Here is a 17,633-nt window from a genome sequence, read left to right as displayed (position 1 = left end):
TTCCTTCATTGCAGTGACATTTATTATGCAGTTACATTTCAAGATATCTTTACTGGCTAAAGGAATGGGTTCCTTACTGTAAGAGCTGCAAAAGTGTGGAATAGCCTTTTACGGGAACCTGTTTTAGCAGATATTTGTGCTGAAGGTAAGGCATATATATAGCCCTAAAATATATATTTTATATATTATATACTGTATATACATTTATAATTATATTTATTAATTTTTTTTATATTTAGGGCTATTCAAGGTCTTCATTTACTAAACTTTCCTCATTGCAAGTCTAAAAATTTAATGTTATTCTATAAGTTGTACTGCTTAAAAAAATGACACTAAAATTATGATTCTGGTACAAAGCATTGCGAATGGAATTATGGCTCTGTTTTTCAATTTTACATCACTAAAAAAAAACACAAAAACCCCAAATAACTAACAAAATGGGTAATAACTAAAAAAAAAGTTTAACTATCAATGGCTAGAATAATCAACTGGAAAATAAAAACTGGAAATATCAGTTACGGGGAGAAGGGTAAGAACAAGTTAATTATTGATTATAAGGGCAAAACTAAACAAGGTTATTCACTAAAGGGTGAAGCGTTTGGAGAAGTGAACAATCTAGGACAACATAGCTGAACTTGAAAGTGAGCTGACCTGCAAGAGTTAATAAGGGGATAAACAGAAACAAACTTTATTTAAAAAAAAAAAACTTTTCTTTACATGACAAATATTCAAGCTCATCCCTTTGATCTTCAGATGAAAGTATCAGGGTAGATACTAAAGCAACAACATTTATTTGTATCTATATATCTCCCTCTGATCAATGTTTATAAACAATGTTACTTTGTATCTCTCTATCTCCCTCTGATCAATGTTTATAAACAATGCTACTTTGTATCTCTCTATCTCCCTCTGATCAATGTTTATAAACAATGCTACTTTGTATCTCTCTATCTCCCTCTGATCAATGTTTATAAACAATGCTACTTTGTATCTCTCTATCTCCCTCTGATCAATGTTTATAAACAATGCTACTTTGTATCTCTCTATCTCCCTCTGATCAATGTTTATAAACAATGCTACTTTGTATCTCTCTATCTCCCTCTGATCAATGTTTATAAACAATGCTACTTTGTATCTCTCTATCTCCCTCTGATCAATGTTTATAAACAATGCTACTTTGTATCTCTCTATCTCCCTCTGATCAATGTTTATAAACAATGCTACTTTGTATCTCTCTATCTCCCTCTGATCAATGTTTATAAACAATGCTACTTTGTATCTCTCTATCTCCCTCTGATCAATGTTTATAAACAATGCTACTTTGTATCTCTCTATCTCCCTCTGATCAATGTTTATAAACAATGCTACTTTGTATCTCTCTATCTCCCTCTGATCAATGTTTATAAACAATGCTACTTTGTATCTCTCTATCTCCCTCTGATCAATGTTTATAAACAATGCTACTTTGTATCTCTCTATCTCCCTCTGATCAATGTTTATAAACAATGCTACTTTGTATCTCTCTATCTCCCTCTGATCAATGTTTATAAACAATGCTACTTTGTATCTCTCTATCTCCCTCTGATCAATGTTTATAAACAATGCTACTTTGTATCTCTCTATCTCCCTCTGATCAATGTTTATAAACAATGCTACTTTGTATCTCTCTATCTCCCTCTGATCAATGTTTATAAACAATGCTACTTTGTATCTCTCTATCTCCCTCTGATCAATGTTTATAAACAATGCTACTTTGTATCTCTCTATCTCCCTCTGATCAATGTTTATAAACAATGCTACTTTGTATCTCTCTATCTCCCTCTGATCAATGTTTATAAACAATGCTACTTTGTATCTCTCTATCTCCCTCTGATCAATGTTTATAAACAATGCTACTTTGTATCTCTCTATCTCCCTCTGATCAATGTTTATAAACAATGCTACTTTGTATCTCTCTATCTCCCTCTGATCAATGTTTATAAACAATGCTACTTTGTATCTCTCTATCTCCCTCTGATCAATGTTTATAAACAATGCTACTTTGTATCTCTCTATCTCCCTCTGATCAATGTTTATAAACAATGCTACTTTGTATCTCTCTATCTCCCTCTGATCAATGTTTATAAACAATGCTACTTTGTATCTCTCTATCTCCCTCTGATCAATGTTTATAAACAATGCTACTTTGTATCTCTCTATCTCCCTCTGATCAATGTTTATAAACAATGCTACTTTGTATCTCTCTATCTCCCTCTGATCAATGTTTATAAACAATGCTACTTTGTATCTCTCTATCTCCCTCTGATCAATGTTTATAAACAATGCTACTTTGTATCTCTCTATCTCCCTCTGATCAATGTTTATAAACAATGCTACTTTGTATCTCTCTATCTCCCTCTGATCAATGTTTATAAACAATGCTACTTTGTATCTCTCTATCTCCCTCTGATCAATGTTTATAAACAATGCTACTTTGTATCTCTCTATCTCCCTCTGATCAATGTTTATAAACAATGCTACTTTGTATCTCTCTATCTCCCTCTGATCAATGTTTATAAACAATGCTACTTTGTATCTCTCTATCTCCCTCTGATCAATGTTTATAAACAATGCTACTTTGTATCTCTCTATCTCCCTCTGATCAATGTTTATAAACAATGCTACTTTGTATCTCTCTATCTCCCTCTGATCAATGTTTATAAACAATGCTACTTTGTATCTCTCTATCTCCCTCTGATCAATGTTTATAAACAATGCTACTTTGTATCTCTCTATCTCCCTCTGATCAATGTTTATAAACAATGCTACTTTGTATCTCTCTATCTCCCTCTGATCAATGTTTATAAACAATGCTACTTTGTATCTCTCTATCTCCCTCTGATCAATGTTTATAAACAATGCTACTTTGTATCTCTCTATCTCCCTCTGATCAATGTTTATAAACAATGCTACTTTGTATCTCTCTATCTCCCTCTGATCAATGTTTATAAACAATGCTACTTTGTATCTCTCTATCTCCCTCTGATCAATGTTTATAAACAATGCTACTTTGTATCTCTCTATCTCCCTCTGATCAATGTTTATAAACAATGCTACTTTGTATCTCTCTATCTCCCTCTGATCAATGTTTATAAACAATGCTACTTTGTATCTCTCTATCTCCCTCTGATCAATGTTTATAAACAATGCTACTTTGTATCTCTCTATCTCCCTCTGATCAATGTTTATAAACAATGCTACTTTGTATCTCTCTATCTCCCTCTGATCAATGTTTATAAACAATGCTACTTTGTATCTCTCTATCTCCCTCTGATCAATGTTTATAAACAATGCTACTTTGTATCTCTCTATCTCCCTCTGATCAATGTTTATAAACAATGCTACTTTGTATCTCTCTATCTCCCTCTGATCAATGTTTATAAACAATGCTACTTTGTATCTCTCTATCTCCCTCTGATCAATGTTTATAAACAATGCTACTTTGTATCTCTCTATCTCCCTCTGATAAATGTTTATAAACAATGTTACTTTGTATTGCTCCGTACAATGTTTTTTCTTGCCATAGGAATCCCATATTGCATAGTGTTAACAAAGCTTTAATATACCATTAAAGGGTTTTATTATATTTGTTTAATAGCTGAAAAAAATAGTTATCAGATAGAAATCTTGTCAGCCGATAACTCCCTGTGCTCTCTGCTACATTCTTATCAGTTACATGATACGTTCCCAGGTCTCTCCGAGGACTACAGAACCTCACCCATCTATGAGACACAGATAAAGAGAGGTGGAGGTTTCTGTAGTCCATACAGTACAGTGAGTGAACACGCTCACCCTAGGACAGGAAGTGTGTTACTGGTAGGATTACCAGGTGAAAATAAAGGGGGAAAAAACTCCAAGAAAACTAATGCATCTGCCACATCTAAGGACTGGTAAGCTGCAATATATGACAGTTTTGTTCTTGGGTTTTAAGACACAGGAATAATGTCATCCAATTCATCTGCTCCGTGCCGTCTTGCATCACATCTCCGGTGACACAGGATGATTCCCCTGTGAAGGGAGCTGATACATGAAATTACCAGGATGGGACAAAGAACTGAGCTGCTCATTGTTTCCACAAGAGGCGGCCATCACTGTCCCACCAACTGTCACTCATGTGCCTCTTATCTGTGGATACTGACTGAAAAGACCGGGCTGAGAGGCCACACGGATCAATAAAGAGGTCTGACCAAGGAATAGATCTGAGGAGACTCGCAGATCAGAACCCAGATAACGAAACAGCTTGACTGAGAGGGGAGAGGAATAAAGGCTGAAGACACAATGGCTGCCACCTTATCACTCGCTGAAGAGAATAAGGCAGAGGAGGTCAGGGCTGAAGACTGCGTCATAACAAAAAGCAATATACATGTTATAATGTTACAAGGCATAGCCGATGTTCACTCCACAGACACACAGGCCTGCTGGAGCACTCGGCTTCATCCACTTTTTAACTCATCTCTCTTGAAATACACTGCATTGCTGGAGGACTTCACTCCATCCTCTATTTAAGTCTGCTCTCCTGAAATACTTTATACTACTGGAGGACTCTTCTGCTTCCTCTATCTAACTCTTCTCTCCTGAAATACTTAATACTACTGGAGGACTTCGCTTCTTCTTCTGTCCTACTCTTCTTTCCGGAAATGCTCTGCACTGCTGGATGACTCTTCTCTTTCCTCTATCACACTCTCCTTTTCTAAAATACACTGTACCGGGGGAGTACTGTGTTCCTTCCTCTATCTAACTCTTCTCTCCTGAAATAATTTATACTACTGGAGGACTCTCCTTCTATTCAACTCTTCTTTCCGGAAATACTCTGCACTGCTGAAGAAATCTTCTCCTTTTTCTATCACACTCTTCTGAAATACTCTGTACTGCTGGAGGACTCTGTTCATTCCTCTAACTTTCCTCTCCTGAAATACTCTGTGGAGCTGGAGGACACTTCTATCTAACTCTCCTCTCGGGAAATATTCTGCAGTGCAGGAGGAATCTTCTCCTTCCTCTGACTCTCCACTCCTGAAATGCTCTGTGCATCTGGAGGACTCTTCTACTTCCTCTAAAGGTGCCCATACACCTTACGACCATCGCAAGACTTTTGTTCGATTCTCGGCGGGTTTTCGAACATGTTGGCTCGACAAAAGACGTGCGACCGTACAGTAGAAATGGTCGCACGTCTTAGTTCACACTGCTCGATTCTCGTACGATCGCGGGATTTCGCCCGATTCTCGTACGAGAATCGAGCAGTGTATGGGCACCTTTACTCTACTCTCCTGAAATATGTTGCCCTGTTGAAGGACTCTGCTCCTTCCTCTGTCTCACTCTCCTCTTCTGAAATACTATGCACTGCTGAAGGACACTGCTTCTTCCTCTAACACTCCTCTCCAGAAATATTCTGCAGTGCTGGAGGACTCTTCTACTTCCTCTAACTCTACTCTCCTGAAATACTCTGTACTGCTATGTAGGGAATCTCAATACCTCCAGAAAAGAAGAAGGCAATGATCTGTACAGATCCTGAATAAAGGAAGTCATTGCAGTGATAACATGTAAAGGATTTTAGTGTTTCTCTGCCAAGCTGGAGATTCAGTTTCTTCACTGGCCCACAGAGCAGAGTACTGAGGACTTTTTTTTAGTAAATGTGTATTGCTCCTCCCATGTCCACCTACCATGCTCTTTATCAATCAAATAAGCTGCATGTTACTTGCTCCCCTCATTACAGAGCACTGCTGGGGGGAGGCACTACATACATTGTCCTCCACCCATACTGTATGTTATAAAAACATGTCAGGACATCTATGTACAGCATAGCGTGTCTCACCTGTCTATGATGACCGGGTCTGAGGGCGTCTCATTGCGATTCCCACAGCTCTTCTTGTCACAGCACCGACTGAATGAAAGAAAATACACTACATTGAGAGATTATCTGGTGCAATTGATCAGGACACATCCTCTGTTCTTAGAAATAAATAATAAATACATAAATTGTCCATAGAGTAAACGTGGTGCAAAGTTGTTCACTTTTAGGTCATTGCAAATGACAAGGCAGCACTCTTTAAACTCATCATATGGAAAGCCTTCTTTACAGTAAGGGCAGGAATGTTTCTAGAGGCACAAATGATAACTTGCTATTAAAGCGACTACACACACTAAAGTATTGACCCACTCTGAACAAACAGTTTAAAGCAAGAACTTTAAACAAAGCCTTCATTCACCTTTCTAGCTATAGGCGTTGTGGAGAAACTTGACTTCAAATTTTCCCAGCAGGGGCACAGAAATTTTCCCAGCACTTTCTATTACAGCAGAATTAAGGCTGCCTACCCGGCCTCCAATGTAAACAGCAGCTGTATCTAAACTGTTAGGAACCACCTTCAGAGTCTTTGAAGATCTTTGAGAATGAAGTATTTCACGGCACAAGCAGCTAGAAAGGTCAGGGATGGAATATTTTTAAAGCTCTTTTCCTGCTTGTTTTGTAAATTATGTCCACAATCTGGGCACAGCGGGGACATTAAAGGATGATCATGGGGTGACTGAAAAACACATCCCCATAATTCAAGCCGACCTGTGACAAAGAAGCTGTCACAGGTTGGCTCCATTGATTGGGAAGTCAGCGAACACATGCCGCTGATTGCTGACTTCCTGATCCTCTCCCTGCAGAGAGCGGTGGCTGTCATTCGCGGTTCCCAGGAGGAATTCCATCTCTCCCCTCTCTATTTCTCCAGCGCGGACTGGAGGAGCAGACCGGGGAAGTGCCAACTGTCAATCAGCCAGCAGGGAGGATCTCAACAGTATTTGTCGGGATAGTTTGAATAATGATGATGGCCTTCATTCAACCCACAATTAGGCAGCAACAAGCCATCATCATTCAACCTTTTCATGTGAGTTCAGATCTAGAATGTACTGAAGGGTTGTAGTGGGCAGAACACACAACAACAACAAAAAACCCAGTTCTGATTTAGTGCTGGTTCACACCTGGGCGTTTTACAGCGCTGATCGAAGCGTTGTAAAACGCTCAAGCAGTGAAATCCCATTAATTCCTATGGGCATGGTTCCCACCTGGGCGTATTTCAGCACTTCACAACGCGCTGAAATACACCCAACGCCCGAACTAGTACAGGAGCTTCTTTTGGAGCGTTTTTCCGCGCGTATCCATTAGGATACATTCTGATAGATTTTGTAAAACGCTCGTTTGTCGCATGTTTCGTTGACCGCAAATCGCGGTATAAACGTGCGGCCCGAAAACGTGCGTCAAACGCTCATGTTACGAACCCAGTCTTAAAGGCAGTTATAGTCAGACAACTAGCATTTTCAGAAGGACACCAGCAATGGCAGGTCTGGCCCTCCTGCCGGTGAAGTGAATTGTGATGACAAGGAGGTTCCTGTAACCTTCAATGGCCATTCCATGACCTCGCATCACTGTAGAAGGAATAATTCCTGGAGCCACTGTCTGGAAAGGATTAGCATGTTTGCATTTATTTTTGTTCTTTATAACTTCAGAACTTTATAGTTCCAGTCAATAATCCTCTGTGCTCAGTTGGTGCAGACATCACCTCTGAGCCTCTCAGCTCATCCATGCCTCATTACCCAAAATCCTATCTGTAAATTACACTAAACCAGCTCCCCTGATGCCCAGCCTTTGGGACAAACAAATGGATATGTTAGAAACGGTTTCCAAGCTGGAGAGCACCTCAACCACTCAGGAGATATCATTTCAGGGACCTCAAACAAGAAAACAGGGAATCGATTACAGCTTCATACTGTGTCCTCACATGGACTGAAGTCCCATCTGTGCTTTCCTTCTAGGGCCCGATACAAGGAAGAAGGGCTGGGCTGCTGGTATGGGTTAGGCTAATAAACTGAAGGGAAGCTTACAAAGTAATATGCTCCTGGTGTATTTTTAATCCTAAGTAAAACAATGTGTCCTTTACTCTTCATGTCCTGCTAATTAAACCAGACCTATGGTAATCAGGGGCAGACCTACCGCCGGTGCGGCCGCCCCGGGGCCTGAGCCTAAAGGGGGGCCCAGTATCCAATCTAACACAGCCTTTGGGAAGAGACGGGGGGGGGCCCCGCCGGTGTCTGGCCGCCGGATAGCATTGGATCTCTGTGCCAGGAGTGTCTGATGATCTGACACTCCCGGTGCAGAGATGAGGGGGCCCGCTGGCTGCCGGATACTGAGGAGGGAGCCGAGAATAAAAAAGCCGGCAGGCACTTCATGGGGCAGCCCTGGGCCTCGGCCATGAGGACCCAGCAAACAGCCGCCTGAGTACACGGGCACGCTGTCTGACACACACACACACACACGTTTTTCTGCAGCCTCCCCCATCAGAAAACAGCCAGGGAGGTGAAGGTAAGTTATTAAATAAAATAATTATTTTTTGTAGCCCAACTAATGGACATGCTGTATAAAGTACAGCTGGTATTTGTAGTGCTATATAGCAGGTCCCATTCTGCATTGCAGCAATGCACAATGGGACCCTCTATAGAGGACTACAAATCTCAGCAGTACTTTATACAGAAAAAAATGCTATTTTTAGAACTTTTTGTTTTTTTGTGGTCGCTACAGGGGATGTGGGTTGTGGGGTTTGTGTGGTTTTTTTAGGGGGGGGTGCAGGGGGCCGGAAAAAAAATCTTGCACCAGGGCCCTTTGTTCCCTAGGTCCGCCACTGATGGTAATGCTCTATCTCTGTGCACCCCAGGATTAATGCAATGCTTCATCCCTCTCAACTCAACATCCTTATGATGTACTATCTACTTCTGACCTAAAATTAATGCAATGTCCTATCTAGTTTGACCCCAACATTCATGTGATGTGCTTTCCCCTCTTACCTCAATATCTATGTGATCTGCTGTTCCCTCCAACTCCAATCTTTATTTGATGTCCAGTTCCCTCTCAGCCTACAATCCAAATGATGTCCTTCTGCCTTTTACTCCAAGATCCATGTGAAGGCCTATCCACTTTCAACCAGACATCCATGTAATGTTCTATCACCGTTTCATTTCTTCCAGCTCAATAGCCAAGGCATGTTCTGTTCTCCTAAAACCCAACTTCCATATGATGTCCCATTTCCTCCAACCCAATATGTATGCGATGTTCTGTTCTCCTAAAACCCAAACATGTGATGTTCCATCTCCTCCAACATCGATGTGAAGTTCCATCATCCTTCTGTCATAACATTCATGTAATGTTCTGTTCTCTTGCAACCCAACATCCACGTAATGTTCTGCCCTCCTCTAACCCATGTGATGCTCTGTCCTCCTTCCAACCTAACATTCATGCAATTTTCAGTTTTCCTTTCAAACCAACATCCATGTGATGTTCTATCTCCTCCAATCCAACATTGATGAGATGTTATGTTTTCCTCCAACCCAAAATCCATCTAATGTTCTATTCTCCTCCAACCCAGTATATACGTCAAGTTCTTTCTCCTAAACCCAGAATCCATGAGCTGTTATGTCCTCCACCAATCCAAAATTCATATGATGTTGCATCTCTTGCAACCCAACCTTCATGTGATGTTATGTTGTCCTCCAACCCAATAATTATTTGATGTTCCATCTCCTCAAATAGGCAGGTCATTTTCTGCCTGTACTTTACATTAGTGTTAAAGGAGATAGATCATGACAAAGGTGTTGAATAAAGTTTCCTCTCATTCATAACATTTCTAAATCAAGCCCTATACTGTACAATCTACCCACGTAGGTTATACTTAATTTTAGGGGATGTTCAGATACCAGTGCCGATACTTGGCATTTACACAAGAACTACCAGGGTTGCAGCGGTTGCAGCTGGGACCTAACTCTGTCGCTCCACCAGCTCCCTGCTGCACTGGCCTCCACTCTGACTCCTGGGTGGAGTTCTCCTGACTCACAGGTGAGGCCCTGAACACATCCCAGCACCCTCTTCATGAGGGTTGTACACAGGTGCACAATTAGGTGCTGGCTGCTACTAACCCATGGACCCAGGAATGGAGATTTCCTCCCACCCAGAGCTCTAAGAAATCTCCTGGCTCCAGGATCCCAACTATGATCCAGAAAACCTGGAAAGTACTGAAAAGGCAATTCTCTCCTGGTACAAGTAATTTCTTCCTGGAGCCACTCAGCCCATCTGGCTGAGAACCCTGGGTGACTTTGAGGCCACCTAACACCGTGGTATTGCCACGCAATGCCACAATATAAAAACAGAATCATACATTAAAGCAGGGATGCACAAAAGTTGAATGTTCTGAAATCTATTCTTTGCAATAGTCTCTCAGCCTGCAATTATTAGCACGGCATTTGTCCTAGCGCCAAAAAGTTATTCAAGGAGATGTACATTTCTACACTTTATCACCGAAGGGGTTAAACCACCCTAAATAAGCAGAGGGGGTGCATGTGTCCATCACCCAAAGAAAAACAAGATGCTTACAAATGGTTTCAAATTCATACTTTTTTTTACTTTCCAAAACAAATGCTGAATCATCAGTAACTGACGCCCTCCCACCCCCATCCTGGTTATGATTTCCTTGCAGAAAACAATGTCTAGTTTGTGTTTCCCCAGATTTTTGGACTTCTTCATAAATTCTTTATGTATTGTTCAGTATTAGCTAATCCAAGACCTCCACCCAGGTCCCGATAGGAGTGCCGCAATAGCTGACCACAAACCTCAGAAGACATAAATCTTCTAAACTCTCAGCATGCCAGATATACAAGAGCTAGATAATTGAATCACAACATCCTAGCTACAAACAATGTGTACCAGTACCAACTCTGAGAGGAAGGCAAGGAGGAATAGGGGGGAAGGGAAGAATGAAGGCAGGAGTGGAGGGTGGGGAGGAAGAAAAGGAAGGATGGAAGGAAGGGACTGGACAAAAAGAGAGGAAGGAAAGGAAAACAGAGAAATAAGAAAGGAAAGGAAAAAGAAAAGAGAAGTGGGAGAGGAAAGACATAAGAGAAAAGGAACAAAGAAGAAAGGAAGGCAAGGAAGGAAGGGAAAGGATGAAGGAGAAAATAAGGGAAGAAGGCTGCGAAGGAACCAAACAAAGAAGGGAAGAAAGAAAAGAAGGAAGGAGAAGAAAATGAGGAAAGGAAAGAACGAGGTAGGAAGGAAGGGATGGAAGGAATGAAGAAAGGAAAGAAAGGAGGAACAGAACACAAAGAGAGGAAGGAAAGGAAACTGGAGAGCAAAGAAAGGAAGGAGGTGAACAAGAAGAAGGAAGGAGGTGAAAAAGGAAGAAAGAAAGAAAGAAAGAAAGAAAGAAAGAAAGAAAGAAAGGACGGGAATGATACAAACGAAGAAGGGAAGAAATAAAAGAAGGAAGGAGAAGAAAAGGAGGAAAGCAAATAACTAGGGAGGAAGGTAATATAAGCAAATAATGAAGGGAAGGAAGAAAGGAATGAAGGAAGGAAAGAAAAGAGGAACAGAACAAAAAGGAAGGAAAGGAAACTGGAGAGGAAAGGAAGGAAGGAGGGGGAAAAGAAGAGGAAAGGTGGGGGAAAAGAAGAGGGGAGGAGGGGAAAAAGAAGAGGGGAGGAGGGGAAAAAGAAGAAGAAAGGAAAGTGGGAAAGGAACAAAGAAGGAAGAAAGAAAGAGCGAAAGAAAGAAAGAAAAAAGAAGGGAGGAAGGGCAGGCATGATACAAACATAGAAGGGAATAAAGAAAAGGAAGGAGAAGAAACTGAGGAAAGGAAAGAACAAGGGAGGAAGGAAGCAAATGAAGAAGGGAAGGTAGGCAGGTAAAGAAAGGAGGAACAGAATAAAAAGAGAGAAAGGAAAGTAAACTGGAGAGGGAAGGAATGAAGGAAGGGAAAAAGAAGAGGAAAGGAAGGTGGGAAGGAAAGAGGAAAGGAAAGAGGAAAGGAAAGAGGAAGGGGGAAAGAAAGAAAGAAAGAAAGAAAGAAAGAAAGAAAGAAAGAAAGAAAGAAAGAAAGAAAGAAAGAAAGAAAGAAAGAAAGAAAAGAAAAAATAAGGGAGGAAGGAGGAGAGATGGAGAAAAGGAGCAAGGAAGGTAAGGAAGCAAACAAAGAAGGGAAGGAAGAATGGAAGGAAGGAAAGACAGAAGGCTGGTTACCTATGGTATAGAGAATAAAATACTGCTTAAGAGCAACTTTCAGACTTTTCAAGTCTGTTTAGAAAGTCAAAATGAATCAACTGCAAATGTTATAAATGTAAAATGTTGCTTATTTATTAGGTACAATGGGGGCAATCTTTTTGTTACAACAAAGAAGTGCTGGTTTTTAGCACAACATCAATGTGATATACGGAAACCATCGCTTTCATGGAGTAAGGTTTTGAAACCCTGTCAGGTACCATATAGCTTGAGCGTGGATCAGTGAACTGCCAGTAGAGCAGAGTTTACATTTGCACATCTCTAATCGTGGTCATAACTCAACAACCTCAATATATCAACAACCTGCAAGCTGGAAATAGAAAGGGATGAAATAATGAAATGAGGAACAAATTATCAAAGTAAATACTCATCTCCATGTTGCTGTCTTTGATTTTACATGAAGAAGACATCTGACAGCGGGATGAAGATTTCCTACTGAAAAACTGGAGCTGAACTTACTGTACAGGACACCACAGATACGTAGCTCAGAGCCAGGCCAAGGGCTAGCAGGAGAGGCAACCGCCTTAGGCGCTTTAGCAGGAGGAAGGTGCAAAAAGGGCAGGAACTGCAACTTTTGTTGCTGATGTAGCTCACTGCTCAGCTCACAGGCTCAGTAGCAGACTTGCCTGATACAGAAACAACCCGGTGACTGCAGGCAATGTTCCACATCATGAATATTTTCTTGATAATATAGAGCTGTCTATGGTCAGCCTAAGTGGACTGAGCACCTGATCTGGAACTATGGATTTTTAGAAGCTTGGGCCACTGCGCATCAATGGCTGCCAGTTGGCCTGGAGGGTGGCACAAGAGGTATGCTTGCCTCCTCTATTTGTCTCCTGCTGCCTCTGGCTAGAAAGCAAATTCTCTGCCAACCAACTACCACCCTGTCCCCTGATCCTACTGCAAATATAAGAAAATGCAACACACACACACAGTGATGGGGAAGGGGGGCACACTTTGGTCTTTTCATCTTGGGTGCAAAAGGAGCTTGTCCGTACACTAAAGTGCGAACAAGCCAAGGGTGACTAGTGCACAACAACAATGGTAGACATGAACTGACTCTCTCACCTGCACATGATCTCATGAGTGAGAAGGACTCGACACATCTCCGGGTTCTTGTCCTGACCTTCATAGATGATGGCCTGAAACCAAGACATGGGTCAGCAAGTCAGAAGACAGACAGATTTGACTCTACTCCAATTATTATGGAGTACTCTGAGACGGACTCACCTGTTTGGACATGGAGTCGATAAGCCGCACATAAATATCTTGTTCCGTCCTGATTCCTGAACAAAGAACACATGACAATCAGTCTAGTTGCACCTCATAGAGAAGATTTATGAAGCCCCATTGCAGTGACTAAAGTTGGACATACACTATGTGAATTTTGGACAGAATTTGCCCAGTGGGTGCCGCTGTCGGCAACCCTTTCAGCTGGCATCCCTCGATCAGCTGATCAAAGGATCAAAGAAGGTGGTTGGAAAATGTTCGAACTGACAGAGCCGGGAGCCAAGGAGCTGCCGGCTCTGTCCAGGTACTTGGCCAGCGTCCAGAAAGGACAACGGTGGTAAGGGCCATTAAAGTGGAACTAAAGACTTGTACAAACAAATTGCTAGCAGGTAAGCTTTCATTTCACAATAGACTCTTTTAGGCATAATTATAAAGCAGTGCATGTGACATTCACCAAACATTTGCTGCAGGTTAATTTTTTGTTTTCAATTCACCTGCAGTGAATGTTTGGTAACTGTCACATTTACGGCTTTATAAATAATGATGAGCAAAGCAAGCGACGTTCGGTTTGCTGGAGATGTGCCAAAGCATGCCTGAAATCCGCAAATCCCGAACTATGGGAGTCAGATTTTGTTATCTTTTTCTGGCATTTTTCAAGGTCAATTTTACCAAGGCAAAAAAAAAAAAGCATCATTCAGCTGCGAGCGCGTCTTTCAATGCAGCTTAAAGGGCAACATTGAAATTCTTTTAATACCATGGTTGGGTGATGCCTTAAACCTGCATGTGTTTCCTCACAACAACACTATCCCTAGATCAACTTAGGGACATTATGCTGCCCTTCCGATCCTCCAAATGGTATGATATGGCCAAATTAGACGGCTCCTTGGGGGCTTTAGACGTCTTATAGCCCCACTGCTATCGATACCCTCCTGATGGGTACTGCGCTGTTGCGCTGCTTGACCTTTCTCTTTTCTTTTGCTTTATTTTTTACTCCACTACCCGAAACCCCTTGACCCCTGACACCCGGTTTGTCCCATATTCAATATTGTTCCACCTTTAGCTGGTGCACTCCAATAGGCCCTTTCGAACCCAACGATGACGCAATATATGTTTGTCTGTGTGTTTGTCTTCTTCTCTCTCTTTGTGAACCTCCAATCCGTTTATGGTTGGTTAAATGGTGACTATAACGACTATTGATGATGTCATAGTTTTATATTCGTTGTTGACTCACATTAGTCTGTAAACATGTATAACACCTGATCTTCACTATTCTATGCCTATACCAAGTTACTGTGACGTCTTTTCATATGTATCGGCTTTGAAAACTCAATAAATACTACATGCTTAAAAAAAAAAAAAAAAACCTGCATGTGAAGTTATACATGAATACAATGTACTCCTACAAAAGTGAAGAAAAAAAAACTATAGCCTTGAAAACAGGTTGAACTGAGTGGGACAGGTTTTATGGAACTAACGTGTCTTTATGGAACTATGTAACTATGTAAATATGGTTTAAAAAAATGTGTACTGCTCCTTTTAGAACAAAAACAGCTTAGATTCCCCCATAAAATCCATATCAGACCCTTACCCAGGCTGGCTGCTAGGGTAGGGAGGACAGCGAGCATGCCTCCTCACCCCTCTTGCCTCCCCCCAAGGCACCTTGTCCCTGTGCTAATGGGGACAACATATCCTCATATCCCCGGCCTGGTGGATGTGGGAGGTCCGCAGGGGGGGGGGCAGCCCCTTTAGGAAAAAAGTGTGCGGACAACACATCCTCTAAGCTGTAGGCTGTGGCCCCATCCACCAGTTGTTCCAGCACCCGCAGAATTCTGGTGGTAATTTGGTATGGTGTGCAAAGGAGATATCTCTAAGATTTAGAAAAAGAGGGCCCCCTAGATATCAGACCCTCACTTAAACAATGTAGTAAAGTGAAACAAAGACACCATTTAAAAATTCCTGTATTAAATAAAAGAAATCAGCAATGTCTCTCTATGTGAATCCAACATCATTCACATTGTTCAGCAATGGAGATCCAAGAAGAATCACAAAATACGCCCCGATGACACAACGTCCCACCGCAATGGCGATGCTGCCTCCTCACTACTCCCATCGCGAATGACAGGCCTTGGTCAGCTGGTGAATGACTACAAACCAGCAGGAAACAATAGGTGATGTCATCGATCATATATTCTCATGGCCAGTATTTGGTGAATGACGCTAGCCGGGATCCCCGCCGGTTTCTTGTGAATATGAAGCAAGCCAGTGGAAAGCCGGGTAGTCATACCGCCTCTAAGTGAATGACTTCCGGCTGCATCAGCCAGAGGCTAGAATGGGTGAACTGACCAAACCCAGGCCAGTTTATTCACTCAAGCATGCAACTGTGAACAGGCTGTGCCATGAGTTAGACCCAACCTTAAAGGAGAACTATGAGATGAGTGATTTCCACTCACCTCATAGTTCTAGCCGACCTGTGACAATGAGACTGTCACAGGTGGGCTCAGTAGATCGGGAGGTGAGCGAGCACATACCGGCGTTCGCTCACTTCTCGATCCTGTCACGGCTCTCTGCCGTGACAGGGGAGGGGCTGGATTCCCCCCTCCCCGCTCCGATCCGACAGCGCTGACTGGCGGAACGGACGGGGGAGGGGGCGGGTACAGCTGGCTCTGCCTCTAGATAGGCGGAGCCAGCTGTCACTCACGTAGCTGGGCGGATCTCGACATCGATGTCGGGATCCGCTCCGGCAGCGGCGTCTCAGTATACCGGCGAGCTGTAGCTCGCGGTATACTGAGCTTAGGGTAACGGGGGGACGCTAGTTTGTGTCCTCCCGTTACCCTAAGGAGAACCATGGGGAAAAGCACTGACCCCATAGTTCTCCTTTAAGCCCATCCCTATCTATAACTATGTCCCTGTATATCTCTTCTGCCAGTGAAGCTTCTGTCTTGCCCGCATCAGGTCTTGCCCGCATTCTTGTCTTGCCCGCATCAGGTCTTGCCCGCATTCTTGTCTTGCCCGCATCAGGTTGAAAGAAATAGAATTTAAAATAAAGCTTTTTATTGATTGGTTTGCTCCGGATTAGTGAATAAAACCAACAATGTTCTGTTATCGGCAGCCAAGGCCCATGTGTGACTATGCTCTCCTGGGAGCCGGGCCTGACACATGTGGTCGAGTGACAGGTCAGGCCGGGGTAGTTGGTCATGTCTGGTTGCTGGTGACACTCTTACCATTGCTGTAGAGTAGCTGGAGCCTATAGTGGATGCCATTGTTCGTTTTCTCTCCGCTCTGCTCCTGCACACGAGGAAACACTATTAGTTCAGCATGTTAAACAACCGATGCAGTTCCACTTCAGACAAATTAGCTTTATTGGTTATTCTGCATGATTGCATGATTCAGTTCAATGGAAGGCAGATCCTTTTTCAGCACCAATGGCATGTGTATCGCAGATACATTTTTGCACATGTACACACTTTCCTTCTTTTCATGGGACTGCTCTGCTTTTCCCCTCCCCCAGAGAGAAGTGGGAAAAGCAGAGCAGTCTTAGCAAAAAAAAAAGTAATAGCTGTGACTCGTCCACATACGGTATATGTGGGTGAAAAAAAAAAAGCGGGTCTACAAGCAGTAGTGTGACTCACGTGGCCCCTGGGTCCCATCTTTGCTGTTTATTTTGTATGTATTATTTATTTGATTTATTTATCATTTTGTATTTCATTATCTATTTATTTTTTATTATTTTTGTATCTGATATGATTATATTAATACGTTAGGTTAAATTACTATATTAATTCTAAGTAATATTTGTGATTATTCATATTTCTAGAATTGTATCATTATTATCATTATTGTCCTACTACATTTTTTTTTATTATACATGTGCTATTGATGATCATTTCTAATACAGAGCTGCACTTATTCATATTTCTAGTATTAACATTATTAATATTATTATTAGTATTATTATTATCATCATCATCAATAATAATAATAATAACAACACTAAAATGATGATTTTTAGCAAATATATAAATGTTTTTGTCCTATTACATTTTATTACTACTACATTATATTACTTTTATGATTGTCAAATTACAACATTTTGTGAAAATAATACCAGTAACATTCTTATATTTTTGTTTATTTGATGTGATAATCTTATATAATTATTACGTACCATGTAGTATATAGCTTATGTTCATCACTATAAACTAAGACATTGTAAATGTGTCTTCCTTACTAGATTGTTATTATAATTTCTGTCATTTGTTTCTCAGCTCTGATGAAGATAATTGAGTCC

The 17,633-nt window shown here is 41.5% G+C and overlaps 1 protein-coding gene across 6 annotated transcripts in view; it reads right to left on the bottom strand.

The window, feature by feature from the left end:
• The window catches only part of LOC108796053 (transcription factor COE3-like), a 108,665-nt gene that overhangs the window by 53,413 nt on the left and 37,619 nt on the right, over positions 1-17,633 (bottom strand). For 5 of the 6 annotated variants that reach the window (XM_018567433.1, XM_018567434.1, XM_018567435.1 and 2 more), the window contains exons 3-6: positions 16,567-16,630; positions 13,346-13,401; positions 13,184-13,257; positions 5,849-5,917 (exon numbers count right to left, since the gene is read on the bottom strand). In XM_018567433.1, coding sequence (XP_018422935.1) covers positions 5,849-5,917; positions 13,184-13,257; positions 13,346-13,401; positions 16,567-16,630 — 263 coding nt within the window. The remainder of the gene's footprint in view (positions 1-5,848; positions 5,918-13,183; positions 13,258-13,345; positions 13,402-16,566; positions 16,631-17,633) is intronic. The other variant, XM_018567437.1, reaches the window with a different exon arrangement.

The sequence above is a fragment of the Nanorana parkeri genome, unplaced genomic scaffold (genome assembly GCF_000935625.1).
Source record: "Nanorana parkeri isolate BGI_ZX_2015 unplaced genomic scaffold, ASM93562v1 scaffold1048, whole genome shotgun sequence".
NCBI classification, from domain to species: domain Eukaryota; kingdom Metazoa; phylum Chordata; class Amphibia; order Anura; family Dicroglossidae; genus Nanorana; species Nanorana parkeri.
This window is presented reverse-complemented; position numbering and strand designations above follow the sequence as displayed.